At 46.2% G+C, this 13,909-nt stretch overlaps 1 protein-coding gene across 4 annotated transcripts in view; it reads right to left on the bottom strand.

Annotated features, from left to right (window-relative positions):
- The window catches only part of LOC122559492 (DENN domain-containing protein 5B-like), a 292,527-nt gene that overhangs the window by 159,607 nt on the left and 119,011 nt on the right, over window positions 1-13,909 (bottom strand). For all 4 annotated transcript variants that reach the window (XM_043708993.1, XM_043708994.1, XM_043708995.1 and 1 more), the window contains one exon: window positions 12,983-13,092. In XM_043708993.1, the coding sequence (XP_043564928.1) occupies window positions 12,983-13,092 (110 nt within the window). The remainder of the gene's footprint in view (window positions 1-12,982; window positions 13,093-13,909) is intronic.

The raw sequence follows: 13,909 nt of genomic DNA, 5'->3' as shown, positions 1-13,909 counted from the left end.
ATCAAGGTGAGAGAGAAGGTGTTAGGTCAGAGGGGGGAGTGATGGACAGGTCCAGAGGGTGGTGCCGAGTTGCAGGCTTGGGACTGGGATATTGTGGGGATTGGGGAAATGAGGAAGCTTTTGAAATCTACATTTATCCCATGTGTGGTAGTGTCCTAAGGCGGAGTATGAGGCGTTCTTCCTTCAGGCATTGGGTAGTAACCTGCATGTCCTTGATGGAGTGGGCGGGGGAGTAGAAGTGTTCAGCCACAGGGTGGTGGGGTTGGTAGGTGCGAGTGTCCCAGAGATGTTTTCTGAAATGATTCGCAAGAAAGTGTCCTGTCTCCCCGATGTAGAGGGGACCACATCAGGTGCAAAAGATAGATTAGATGGCATTGGTAGAGGTACAGGTAAATTTCGGACAGATGTGGAAGGATCCCATGGGGCCTTGGATGGAGGTGGGGGGAGTGGTGTGGGCACAGGTTTTGCTTTTCCTGCGGTGGGAGGTGTGGACCTGACGAGGGAGTCGCAGAGGAAATGGTGTCACCAGAACGCTGATAGGGGTATCGAGGGAAATATATCTTTGGTGGTGGGTTCTGTTTGGAGGTGGCGGAAGTGATGGAGGATGATGCAAATGCAGAGGTTGGTTGGGTGGAAGGTTTGGACCAAAGGGTTCCGTCCTTGTTGCGTTGGGAGGGGTGGGGTTCATGGGTGGTGGTGTGTGAAGTGGAGGAAGTCGGCGAAAGTGAGGACTGCAGATGCTGGAGATCAGAGTCTAGATTAGAGTGGTGCTGGAAAAGCACAGCAGGTCAGGCAGCACCCGAGGAGCAGGAAAAATGATGTTTCAGGCAAAAGCCCTTCATCGGGAATGAGAAGTCGATTTTCCTGCTCCTCGGATGCTGCCTGACCTGCTGTGCTTTTCCAGCACCACTCTAACCTTGACCGTGAAGTGGAGGAGATGCACTGGAGGCATAGTCAACCACGTGGAAAGGGAAGCTGCGATCATGGAAGAAGGAGGCCATCTGGGACTTTGAGGTGGAATTGGTCATCCTGGGAACAGATGTGGCCGAGGTGCAGGAATTGGGAATAAGGGATGGCATTTTTACAGGAGGTAGGTTGGGAGGAGGTGTAGTCTAGGTAGCTGTGGGAGTTGGTGGGCTTGTAGTAGATAGCTGTGATTAGTCGGTTGCCAGAGATGGATGGAGAGGTGGTCCATGTGAATTTGAGGTCAGGGTGGGAGGTGTTAGTAAAGTTGATGAACTGTTCAACCTCCTCGTGGAAGCACGGGGCAGCGCCGATACAGTCATCGACGTAGTGGAGTTTGGGAATGCCAGTTGTTACTGCAGTTCGCAAGCGGAATACTGATTCCATGGAACCACAGGGTGAACAGGGTGGTGTATCTTGTCTTCACTGTTAGGATTAAGTTTCCCATCAAGACAGACAATATTTGTTTATGGTCATGTTATGCAAAAGAAACATCAACTTGAAGCCACGCTCCCACAAACGCGAGATCACGGATGATAATGTTTGGGTGGTAACTTCCAACATGGTTCAAAGAATCCTCATGAGGATAGAGCAATGTTAGAGAGTGGAAAGTCATTGAATCTACTCACCCCTCAGTCTGCATAAGAGCTAAGAACAGTAGGTTTGTAAAACAAGGGGGATACGGTGGCATTGTTGCAATGTCACTTGACAAGAAACCCAGATCCAGGCTAATCAGCTGAGACAATGGTTCAACTGCATTGCCTATTAGACACAGGAGTAAACTAGTTCATTCAGTCCATTGTGTCTGGTCTGTTGTACAATGAGATCGTGGCTGATCTGATGATCCTCAACTCCACATCCCTCCCCTTTCCCCATAGCTCTTGATTCGCTGCGCTCCCCCCCTCCCCCCAGTTAAACATCTGTATATCTCAGCCTTGAATATACTTAATGACCCGGCCTTGACAGAGCCCACAGATTCACTACACTCTGAGAAGAAATTCTTCTCAATTTCTGTCTCAAATGTCTGTCCAAGAAATCTCCCGCAAAAGGAAACTATCTCTCCACATCTGCGCCAACAAGCTCCCGAAGAGTTTGAATCATGTCATCTCTCATTCTTTTAAAATCCACTGAGTATAACCCAAACCTTCTCAACCTGTACTTGTAAGAAAATCCCTCCATTCCCAGTATCGACCGAGTGAACCTCCTCTGGAACCTCCAATGTCAACATTATCGTTCCTTCGATAAGGGGACCAAAACTGTTCATGGTATTCCAGCTGTGGTCTGAGTAGTTTTACTGTTTTAACAAGAATTTCCTACTTACATGATCTATTCTATTATGGGACTCCCAAATCCGTCTGTGCTGCAGTTTCTGTAGTCTCCCTTCCATTTAAACGGGATTTGTTTCTTCTGTTCTTTCAGCCAAAATGCATAACCTCAGATTATATTGCATCCACCAAGTTTCTGCCCATTCCCTTAACCTGTCTCTGACTCACTGCAGACTCTATGTATCATCCATTCCCCTCACATTCCCACCTGATTTTGTGTCACTTGCAAATTCCGCAGAAGTACATTCATGCCCGTCATCCAAATTATTAATATATATTGTAAATAATTGCAGCCCTAACACTGATCCCTCTGGCACTCCGCGAAATACGAGTTGTCATCCTTAAAATGCTCCCCTTCTACCTCTGTATTCTATGCTCTGTCATTTTCGTCACCTACAGTCAGACCCCACCACCAGAGATATATTTCCCTTCCCACTTCTATCTGCATTCTGCAGAGACCATTCCCTCTGCAACTCCCTCATTAGGTCCATGTCCCCAACAACCCACCCTCCACTCCCGACACCTTCCATTGCCACCATAACAGGTGTAAAACATGCGCTCACACCTTCCCCCTCACCTCCGTCCAAGGCCCCAAAGAATCCTTCCACATCAGGCAGAGATTTGCCTCTATATCCAAACATCTCATCAACTGTGGCTGTTGCTCTCGATGTGGTCTCCTCTACATTGGGGAGACAAGACGCCAACTCGCGGATTATTTCAGGGAACATCTCTGGGACACACGCACCAAAAAACCCCACCGTCCTGTGGCCGACTACTTCAACTCCCCTCTCCCACTCCGCCAAGGACATGCAAGTCCTGGGCCTCTTCCACTGCCAAATCCAAGCCACCTGATGCCTAGAGGATGAACTCCTCATCTTCCGCCTTGGGACCTCCAACTACATGGCATCAACATCGATTTCACCAGTTTCCTCATCTCCCCCCCACCACCTGATCCCAAATCCAACCCTCCAACTCAGCATCGCCCTCTTGAACTGTCTTACCTGTCCATCTTCCTTCCCACCTATCCACTCCACTCTCTCCTCTGACCTATCACAATCACCTCCAACCTGCATCTACCTATCTTCTTTCCCACTATTTCCCCCCCCAGCCCCTTCCCATCCACCCTCCTATTTATGTCTCAGCCCCCTTCCCCTGTCTCACATTCCTGATGAACGGCTTATGCCCGAAACGTCGATATTCCTGTTCCTGGGATGTTGCCTGACCTGCTGTGCTTTTCCAGTGCCACACGTTTTGACCTTGATGTCCACCATCTGCAGTCCTCACTTTCTCTTTCTATTAGTTCGTCAAATTTCTATCAATTATATTAGTTATAAAACCATAGGCTCTTATCTTATTAAACTGCAGCTGTCAGAACTTATCAAGCACCTTTTGAAATCCATATATATTTAGTTAATTGTTTCATTTCACAGAATCCCTACAGTGTGGAAGCAGGCCATTCAGCCCATCAAGTCCACACCAACCCCTTCAAAGGGCATTTTACCCAGCGCCACTATTCCTGTAACCCCACATTTCCTCATGGCTAATTCCATCTGGCCTGCACATCCCTGGAAACTACGGGGCAATGTAGCATGGCCAATCCAGCAAATGTGTACATCTTTGGACCGTGGGAGAAAACCAGAGCATTTGAAGGAAATCCATGCAGACAAAGTGCAGACTCCACACAGTCACCCCAATGGAATTGAACCCATGTCCAGAGCACTGTGAGGCAGCAGTGCTAACCACTGAGCCACCGTGTCACCTCATTGATCCTGCTTGTTATTTCCTCACAGAATTCTAATGAATTTGACACAAAAGATTTCCCTTTCATGAAGCCAAACTGACTCTGTTGATTATATATGTCTAAATGCTCAGCTATTACATTCTTTATCAGAGACTCTAACATTTTTCCAGTGACAAATGTTAAACTAACTGGCCTTTTGTGTCAGTTCCTTTGTTTCTTTCCCTTTTTGAATAAGGGCATCCTGATGGTGACCAGGAAACCATCCTTGGTTGTCATAAATAAACCATCTGATTCACTAATGTCCTTTAGGGAAGGAAATCTGCCTACACGTGATTCTAGACTCTGAGTAATGCGGTTAACTCTTACCTACCATCTGAGGTGACTTAGAAAGCCATGGGATGGGTAACAAATTCCAGTAACTTCAACATCCCTTGGAAGAATAAAGCAGAAAAGTTAAGTACCTTTGGTCCAAAACTTTTGGCCAAGGACTGCTTCAATGGTCACTGGATTACCAAATAGTCTAATTACAGCGCCCCCTTCCAAACTCGAAAGAGGACTGTTCTCTGGCCAATGTCACTGTCTCAGGTTTGCTGCAGTGCTCCAGCGATGCACAGCGTGAGCTGGAAGAACAACACCCCGCTCTCCCCTTGGGGACCGTGCAGCCTTCCCGACTCAATATCAAGCTCAATAACTTTGGGGCATGGACTTCCCTATGTCCTAGCCCACACCCCACACATCAGTCAAAAAGTGTGGTGCTGGATAAACATAGCCGGTCAGGCAGCGTCCGGGAAGCAAGAGAGTCGACGTTTCAAGCATGACAGCTTATGCTTGAAACATCTCCTGCTCCTCGGATGCTGCCTGACCGGCTGTGCTTTTCCAGCAGCACACTTTTCGACTCTGATCTTCAGCATCTGCAATCGCCATTACCCCACACACCAGGCCTTGTGATCACACAGTCTGCCATTACACATAGTACATTGTTAGTCGCTAACAGTCTCCATTAACAGCTATTCACCCTCTTAGCCAGATCGTTACCTACTCCTTTGTCTGTCCAACTGTCTCTTTGGGCTATATCCCCATCTACTGTTTACTCCTTACCCTCTCCCCCCACCCTATCTTCTGCATAAAAAATTATATTTTCCTAGCTACCATCAGTTCTGAGGAAGGGTCACCAGACCTGAAATTTTAACTCTGATTTCTCTTCACCGATACTGCCAGACCTGCTGAGATTTTCCAGCAACTTCTCTTTTTGTTTCAAAAGGCAAATACATTCAGGAGCCCGTATTGAAGAGAAGATGAGTCCCTCAACATCACCCACTTTAGCAAAGCCGTGGAAAAGGGATTTCACACGATGAGCACCACAACCTTTGATAAAGTTGTTGTGCGCTTTTGCAAGCAGCGTTTCTGGTTTGTTTAAAAAACATAGTGAAGGGACATTCATCATGCTCAACACTCAATCTAAGATTAACTGATATTAGAAAGCAATCCTTATTCCTGACTTCCAGCACTTACAAAGACCACCTGATCCCAGGACTCTTTCCAAAATAGTTTGGAATATATTGAAATGATAATTTCAATGCTTTCTTGTCTCACCATGACTCACGAACTAGGGGAAAGTAATTGACTTTAAAGATTTATCTCAGGAGCTCAGAATTAGCGCTGCAGCTAATTTTCTTTTGTGAAACGCTGTATTCCCACAGGACGTAAATAGACATAAAGCAGCATTGTTCAATTAGACTGTTTCACAATTATCACTAAACAACAAACTCCCTTCGACACAGCAACAGGCCATTACTGGTGCACATAGAGCACATCACTTATCCAATCAGATTTGTAGCTGGGAAATTTCTATCCAGCACAGTGGATAGGTGAGGGCCACCCTTGCAGATGCAATAGGTTCTGGAAGGTTTGAGTCTCATCAACAGCATGTGGTAGTTGGTTTATGCAAAATGCCCTGGAGCAGCTCCCAAAGCAAATGGCCTCTTTAGCATTGCACCAGCGATATGTTCGGAGATCACCTTATTGAAATATGCAAGATTCAGAGGATTTTGATTTGATTTGATTGCCCATCCCGAATTGCCCTGGTGAGCTGGAGGATGTGTGTTCTCACAGGATGATGTGGGATTGAGGGGGGGGTTCTAAAACAATAGCACATGGTTTCGACACAGCATCGAGGTGAGGAGACATTTTTCTCTCGGAAATCTGTTCCTCAGAAAACAGTGGAGCCCAGGTCCTGGAGTGCATTCAAGACTGAGTCAGATGTATTTTTATTGGGAAAGAGTATTGAACAGTCAGGAAAAGTGAGGTTACGGCCACACTCAAAGCAGCCGTGATCTTACTGAATGGCAGAGTAAGTTCAAGGGGCGGAATAGTCTACTGCTATTCCTAGTTTTTATCATCTTAAACCCTTATTTCATGAGTTTTCTCTCTTTATTTTCTACAAATAATGCTCAAAGTGGGCAACTCATTCCACACATCACACTTTACTTCTCTACACAAAATAACTTTAACATAAGTGGGGAGGCGATGGCCCTAGTGGTGTTATCGCAGGACTGTTAATGCAGTAGACCCAGGTAGTGTCCTGGGGGAACTTGGGTTCAAATCCCACTATGACACAGGGTGGAATGTGAATAATCTGTAATTAATACTCTACTGATGACCCTGAAACGATTGCCGACTACTGGAAAAACCCATTTGGTTCACCAATGTCCTTTAGGAAAGGAAATTGTCATCCTTGCTCCAGAGTGTTGACTCTTAAACTGTAATAAATGCTGGCCTAACCAGTGACAACCTCGTCCCATTAACAAACTTTAATGTAAGGCGAAGTGCTTGAGGCAACATCTCCAGGACACCCGCACCAATCAACCCCACCGCCCCATGGCCAAACATTTCAACTCCCCCTCCCATTCTGCCGAGAACATGCAGGTCCTGGGCCTCCTCCACCGCCGCTCCCTCACCACCCGACACCTGGAGGAAGAATGCCTCATCTTCCACCTCGGCACACCTTAACCTCAGGGCATCAATGTTGACTTCACCAGTTTCTTCATTTCCTCACCCCAGTTCCAACCTGTCAGCTCAGCACCATCCTCATGACCTGTCCTACCTACCAATCTTCCTTCCCACCTATCTGCTCCACCCTCCTCTCTGACCTATCACCGTCATCCCCACCTCCATTCACCTATTGCACTCTCAGCCACCTTCTCCCCAGCCCTACCACCCCTCCCATTTAACTCTCCACCCCACAGACTCCCTCCCCTCTATTCCTGATTAAGTGCTTTTGCCTGAAACATTGATTTTCCTGCTCCTCGGATGCTGCCTGACCTGCTCTGCTTTTCCAGTGCCACTCTAATCTTGAATTTTAAAACAAGTCAAGCGGGACTAAATTGAATAGCTTCAGAAATACACCCAGTGATAAAAACACAGGCAGCAGGTCAACTTTGAGTTGCCTGTTTAGACACACGGAGTTTCATGTACAACTAGTGCAAAAAGTCTTGCTCCTGAGCTGCACTCACCAGCAGGGGCCCTGAATAGTAACCTTCCAATGTCACTGAGAGCTAGCTGTACCTCACTGGGGTGTTGCATCCAAGGTGGATGAAGTGCTGGGAGTTATTCAGAAAGGGAGCACTCCAACAGAACAATTTCGAAACTGCATTAGAGGACAACATTTGGTTTCTCAGGTTTCGGATAACTGTGTTTGTCGTTTTTTTTCAGAGAAAGTAGGAAGGAGGAGAAGTGTCCTGAGGGCACAGGGGAAAAAGAAAATGGCTTTCCACAGACAGAATCGAATTTTAATGAGCTCTGATAACTATGGGATTACAATTTAGAGATCAACTTGTCAAGACCTGGATGCTGCACCATAAGTGTTAAATGACCAGATACAAGTTCAAGGTCACTAAAAATCTCTCCAGGTGACTTATGCTAGCAATACCAGCCTCTGTCACTGCTGATTGTACCTTTGCTAAACTACCAACACTCTTTCATAACCCACCAATCCCAACACTCATCCACCATCAAACCCCATCACCCACCAACTAGCCACATTGTACACCCCTTTATATTTGACCCTTTAACTCCCCACTTACTCACTGACACCTTCCCTCATCCCAAATTGCTCACTGGTTTACATTCATTTACAACATGGGCATGTTTTCATTGATAACTCAGTTTGAAATGTTTAATTTGGAGGGGCTTCCCCTTTTCTACACTGTGGCCGCGTAAAATTCTGTGACGTTTAGCGACCGAGGGAATGGAAAGCATGGCACTGTTGGTGAACAGAGAACCAGGGGCAAACTAACTGTTCTCCTCACTAGGGTTGGTCCTGTGAGGAAAGTCCTGGCCAGAAAGGAACTGCCTAGGAAAGCTGCTCATTTCCTTTTTCTCCAGCTGCTCATTGTGCCATTGGAGTGGAGGGCTGTCCCGTCAGGCAATTCATGTGTTATCATAATTTTGTGTGTGTGTGTACGCGCACGTATATGTGGGAGGTGTGTGCGCGCACGTATATGTGAGAGGTATGGTTGTGTGTGCGCGTGTTGTGTTTGTGCGCGTGTGTGCTGTGTGTGCATCTGAGTGTGGTGAGTGAGTTTGTGTGTGTGGGGTGGTGTTTTGTGCACGTGTTTCTGTGTGTTCGTGTTTGTGTGTGTGTTGCGTGTGCAGTGCGTGTGCATGAGTGTGTGGTGTTTGTGTGTGAGTGCATGCATGTGTGTGGTGTTTACATGTGTGGGGTCTGTGTGTGAGTGCGTGCATGTGTGTGGTGTTTGTCTGTGTGTTCATGTGTGTGTGTAAATGGGAGGGTGTGGTTGTGTGTGTGTGTTGTGTTTGTATGTGTGCGCGGTGTGTGTGGTGTTTGTGTGTCTGGGTGTGGTGAGTGAGTTTGTGTGTGTGTGGGGTGGTGTTTTGTGTGTGTGTGTTTCTGTGTGTTCATGTGTGTGTGTAAATGGGAGGGTGTGGTTGTGTGTGTGTGTTGTGTTTGTATGTGTGCGCGGTGTGTGTGGTGTTTGTGTGTCTGGGTGTGGTGAGTGAGTTTGTGTGTGTGTGGGGTGGTGTTTTGTGTGTGTGTGTTTCTGTGTGTTCATGTGTGTGTGTAAATGGGAGGGTGTGGTTGTGTGTGTGTGTTGTGTTTGTATGTGTGCGCGGTGTGTGTGGTGTTTGTGTGTCTGGGTGTGGTGAGTGAGTTTGTGTGTGTGTGGGGTGGTGTTTTGTGTGTGTGTGTTTCTGTGTGTTCATGTGTGTATGGGTGGTGTTTTGTGTGTTCTTGTGTGCACATGCACATGTACATGTGCGTGGTAATCTTTGTTGCTAAATTGTCTTTGACTTGGTTTGGTTTGTTGCAGTGCCCCAAGTAGAGATGACACAGCAGTATGAAGACAATATGACAGCTACCAGGAATTTGGACCTGAACTTTCATCACCCTCTTCCACACCAGCCAGACATTAAGGGAATGGAAACCTGTTTGGTTCGGGGACATGGGAGTGTTGGATGTGTAGCCCCAGCAATGCGTGGACAATCAACTGCAGTCTTGGGCGGCTTTCAACTCAAATAGGGTCGAGGGTCCGGTTCACCTGCTGATTTTACATAGAGAATTAAATCAAGTGAACTCTCATTCGACAGAGAACCTGCTTTTCATGGGGAGTGGTATAGGCTAGTCCAGCGTTGAGAGCACAGAAACAGATGCTTCTGTCCAACCTGCCCATGCTGACCAAATTTCCCAAACTAAACTAGTCCCGTTTGGCCCATATACTTTTAGACCTTTCTTATTCATGTACCTATCCAAATGCCTTTAATATATTGTACCTGTACCTGCATCTACCACTTCCACTGGCTGTTCATTCCACAGATGAACCACCCTCTGTATAAAAAAGTTGTTCCGCAGATCCCTTTTAAATCTTTCTCCTCTCAATTTAAAATTATGCCCTCTAGTTTTGAATGCCCGTATCTTAAAGAAAAGACCTTTGCCATTCACTTTTTCTATGTCCCTGTTGATTTACAAGCCTCTGTAAGCTCACCCCTCAGTCTCCTATGTTCCTTTTAACCCAAACCCTTCGGTCCCAGTAACATTCTGGTAAATCTTTCTGTACCTCTCCAATTTAATAATATCTATCCTATAGCAGGGCAAACAGAACTGTACTCCAAAAGTGGTCTCATCAACATCCTTAACAACCTCAACACGACATCCCAACTCCTGGACACAATGGTCTGTGAAATGAAGTAAAGAATATCTTGCTTTCTTAACCCCCCTTCCTGATGAAGGGCTTCTGCCCAAAACATCGATTTTTCTGCTCCTCGGATGCTGCTGTGCTTTTCCAGCACCCCTCGAATCTTCAGCATCTGCAGTACCCACTTTTACCTTCTTAACCACCCTGCCTACCTGTGGTGCAACATTTCAATGAACTTCGTACCTGAACCCTTCAGTCTTTCTAATTTCCTTAGGGAAAGACCACCACTGCTTTTCCCAATCCTGCACCATTCATGATTAGGTTAGATTCCCTATTTGTGTAGTCAGGCCATTTGGCCCAACAAGTCCATTTCAATCCTCTGAAGAGTAACCCACCCAGACCCATCACCCACGTTTACCCCTGACTAATGCACCTAACACTATGGGCAATTTAGCACGACCAATTCACCTGACCTGCACATCTTTGGATTGCAAGGTTTGTAGCTCAGGTTGAGGTTTAGGGTGTAGGTTTGCTCTCTGAGCTGTGGGTTTGATATCCATCTTTGGATTGTGGGAGGAAACCGGAGTACCTGCAGGAAACCCACACAGACACAGGGAGAATGTGTAAACTCCACACAGACAGTCATCCGAGGCTGGAATCCCGGGTCCCTGGCGCTGTGAGGCAGCAGTGCTAACCACTGAGCCACCGTACTCATGAGTGCACCAATGTCTGGGAGTAACTGGCTTGTGCACAAGCTGAGGAACCAGCAAGGAATCCTTTAGCTCCTGGCACACCATCCCTTTGACTACAGATTGGAAGAGCTATAGGAAGTATTAAACATGTAAGGAATCATAGCAAGGTCCTGAAGCAAGCAACCCACAACTAACCACAGATGATCCCTTTAATTTGGGCTGAGGGTGGGTCCTTCCTTCATTTTGAGATGAATTCAGCTGTATGTTTTAGAGAGGGCACTATCTGTGCTTCAGAAAAGTATCAGTGGCAAGAAACAAGTACTTTTGTTGGAAACATCTAACATTCTAACCAAGACTGTATCCAGCAATGACACACAGGCATAGGGTCAATTATATGGAGGTGTCTTATACAAGATAATGACTGTGAAGGGGTTAATATTTGGCTTCACCCACTCTACCAATGTCACACAGTCTGTGGTTGGGCACAAGAAATGCTACTTCAGCTTTCAGAGGAAGCAAGTGTACTCACTCACGAAGGTCTGAGGCCCAACAAAATGTGCTTATTGCACTTATGCAACGTAGTCCCCAAAGGGCGTATTAAGTACACATAAATCCGACACAGTCCTGATCTCCACAGCGCACACAAAACTGGTGCTACCCAGCCCAATGTGATCATATTGCTTGCTGTATTGTTGCAGAGTCAAAACCCTGCATTTCCCCATTGAAATACACTGGGACAGTATTGTCACCGTGTCAGCTGTACAAGATCTTCTGAAGCAAATTGAGGGGGTGGACAATGAGTACCAATAAGACCCGCACGCCCAAATCAAACTTAAAGCATTTTTTTTAAGCGGTCCTCAACAGTTGCCGAAATGCCAAAGTAACTCCCATGAATTAGCTAACACTGGAACAACTAATGAATCCAGATATCGGGGTGAAATAACTATCCAAGGGCTTTTTCTATTCCAGATTTACCTCAGGGTTAGCAGATTGCACACAACAAAGTATTAAGGTGAGAAAGAAATTCAATTGTGCCCTACATGGGTGGCTCAGTGGTTAGCACTGCTGCCTCATAGCACCAGGGACCTAGGTTCGATTCCAGCCTCGGGCAGCTGTTTGTGTGGAGTTTGCACATTCTCCCCGTGTCTGCATGGATTCCTCTGGGTGCTCTGGATTCCTCCCATAGTCCAAAGATGTGCAGGTTAGGTGATTTGGCCATGCTAAATTGCCCATAGTGTTCGGTGCATTAGTCAGAGGGAAATGGGTCTGGGTGGGTTACTCTTCGGAGGGTCGCTGTGGACTTGTTGGGCTGAAGGGCCAGGTTCTACACTGTAGGTAATCTAATCATTAGTTACCTTTGCCCTGCTGGGAGAAGCTAGGGCTCACAATTGACAGTCAAACTTGACTTGAACAGTAACTAATTCTGAGTTAGACCTGCATCCCCCACAAAAACCTCATCAAGATGTGGTTCTGGAATGGTAGGTAAAGGGAGCCTCTGAGACAGGCATCCAGAAATCAACCCTCTCCTGTCCTGTAGATTACCTCAAGCAGACCACCCTCTGTGGCATTACCCTCCACCTGCATCCATCTATCGCTTTCCCAGCTACCTTCCCCCCAGCCACACCCCCATCCTCCTGCATGCCTTCCCGCCATTCCTGATGTAGGGCTTATGCCCGAAATGTCGATTCTTCTGCTCCTTGGATGCTGTCTGACCTGCTGTGCTTTTCCAGTACCAGACTTCTCAACTTTGCTTTTGTATAATGCCTTTCACAACCTCAGGACGACCCAAAGCAATTTGTAGCCAATGACATAGTTGGTGAAGTGTTGTCACTGTTGGAAAAACAGTTGCCAATTTGCATGCAGCATATTCTTGCAACTAACAATAAGATAGATGGCCAGGTGGTCTATTTTAAGTTGAGGAGTAAATCTTGACTAGGGTAAAAATGAGATGAAAAGGTCATAGCCCTTGCTGCATGTCTGCAATGGATAGAAGTGAGCATACCAATTATTTACTTTGGAGCTTTAGAAAAACCAAGGGGTTCATATATGGGTCTGGATCCATTGGCTGTATGGCTAATAATAAAAAGGGCTTTACAATTCGCTACTCACCATATTGACTGCATCTTGATCGAAAGGGTTGTATTCAACATTCTGGGGATAGTGAGCTAAAACTTTGGACTTGAATGTTCTCTTCAATGGGCTTTGATCAAAGTTTTCTCCTAAGAGATGAAAAGAGAGAATTAAATCAAAGAAGTAATGACCATGGAACTTCAACAAATGGCTCTCCAACTCATTGTCGAAAGATAGTGAACATTGAAAGCTTACCTCATTGAGAGAACATCTTTCAAAAACTTGCATTACCAACACCTGGGCTTTTATAAAGATAAAAAAAAATCCATGCAGCAGCACTCGGAAAGGTCTCAGGATTTGCAGACACCACATCACCTCCTGCTAAATAGCGCAGGATAGTGTCTAATTTCAACACACTCACCAGAACCGACCCTTAATAAGGTGTTGCTACTTCTTCCTCCCCAAGCAGGACCAGCCAAACTCAAGGAATGGGAAATCATAATATATGAACTCGGTTCCCAACACTTATGATACAGTTCTTGTCTCCATGTTACAGAACGGTACTGGGGATGTTGCATAATAAAAATGCAAGGCTGATACCAGAACTGAGATATCATCAGAAGAGATTAGGATCCTCTACTGAAGAGACGTGATTGAGGTCTTTTACGAATTTGGAAGGGTTAACACAGACAAGGTGCTTTCATCACTGGGGAGATCTAGACTGTGGGCCAGAGGTACAAGATAACCATGAATAAATCCAAAGGGGAATTTAGTGTAAACACTCGAGCGCAGAGGCTGGTGTTAATGCAGAGTTTGCTAACTGAAGGAGTATTGGAGATGGACAGTGTGAGTGCATCTATGGGTACCTAGAGAAACACAGATGGGAGAAAGGAATAGAAGGACATATTAATAGAGTGAGATGAGGAGATTCATTTGGGGCATGAACACCACCATTGAAGAGTGAGG

This window comes from Chiloscyllium plagiosum, chromosome 19 (assembly GCF_004010195.1).
Source record: "Chiloscyllium plagiosum isolate BGI_BamShark_2017 chromosome 19, ASM401019v2, whole genome shotgun sequence".
Taxonomy (NCBI): domain Eukaryota; kingdom Metazoa; phylum Chordata; class Chondrichthyes; order Orectolobiformes; family Hemiscylliidae; genus Chiloscyllium; species Chiloscyllium plagiosum.
Note: the sequence above shows the minus strand (reverse complement) of the source record. Positions and strands in the feature narration are given on the sequence as shown.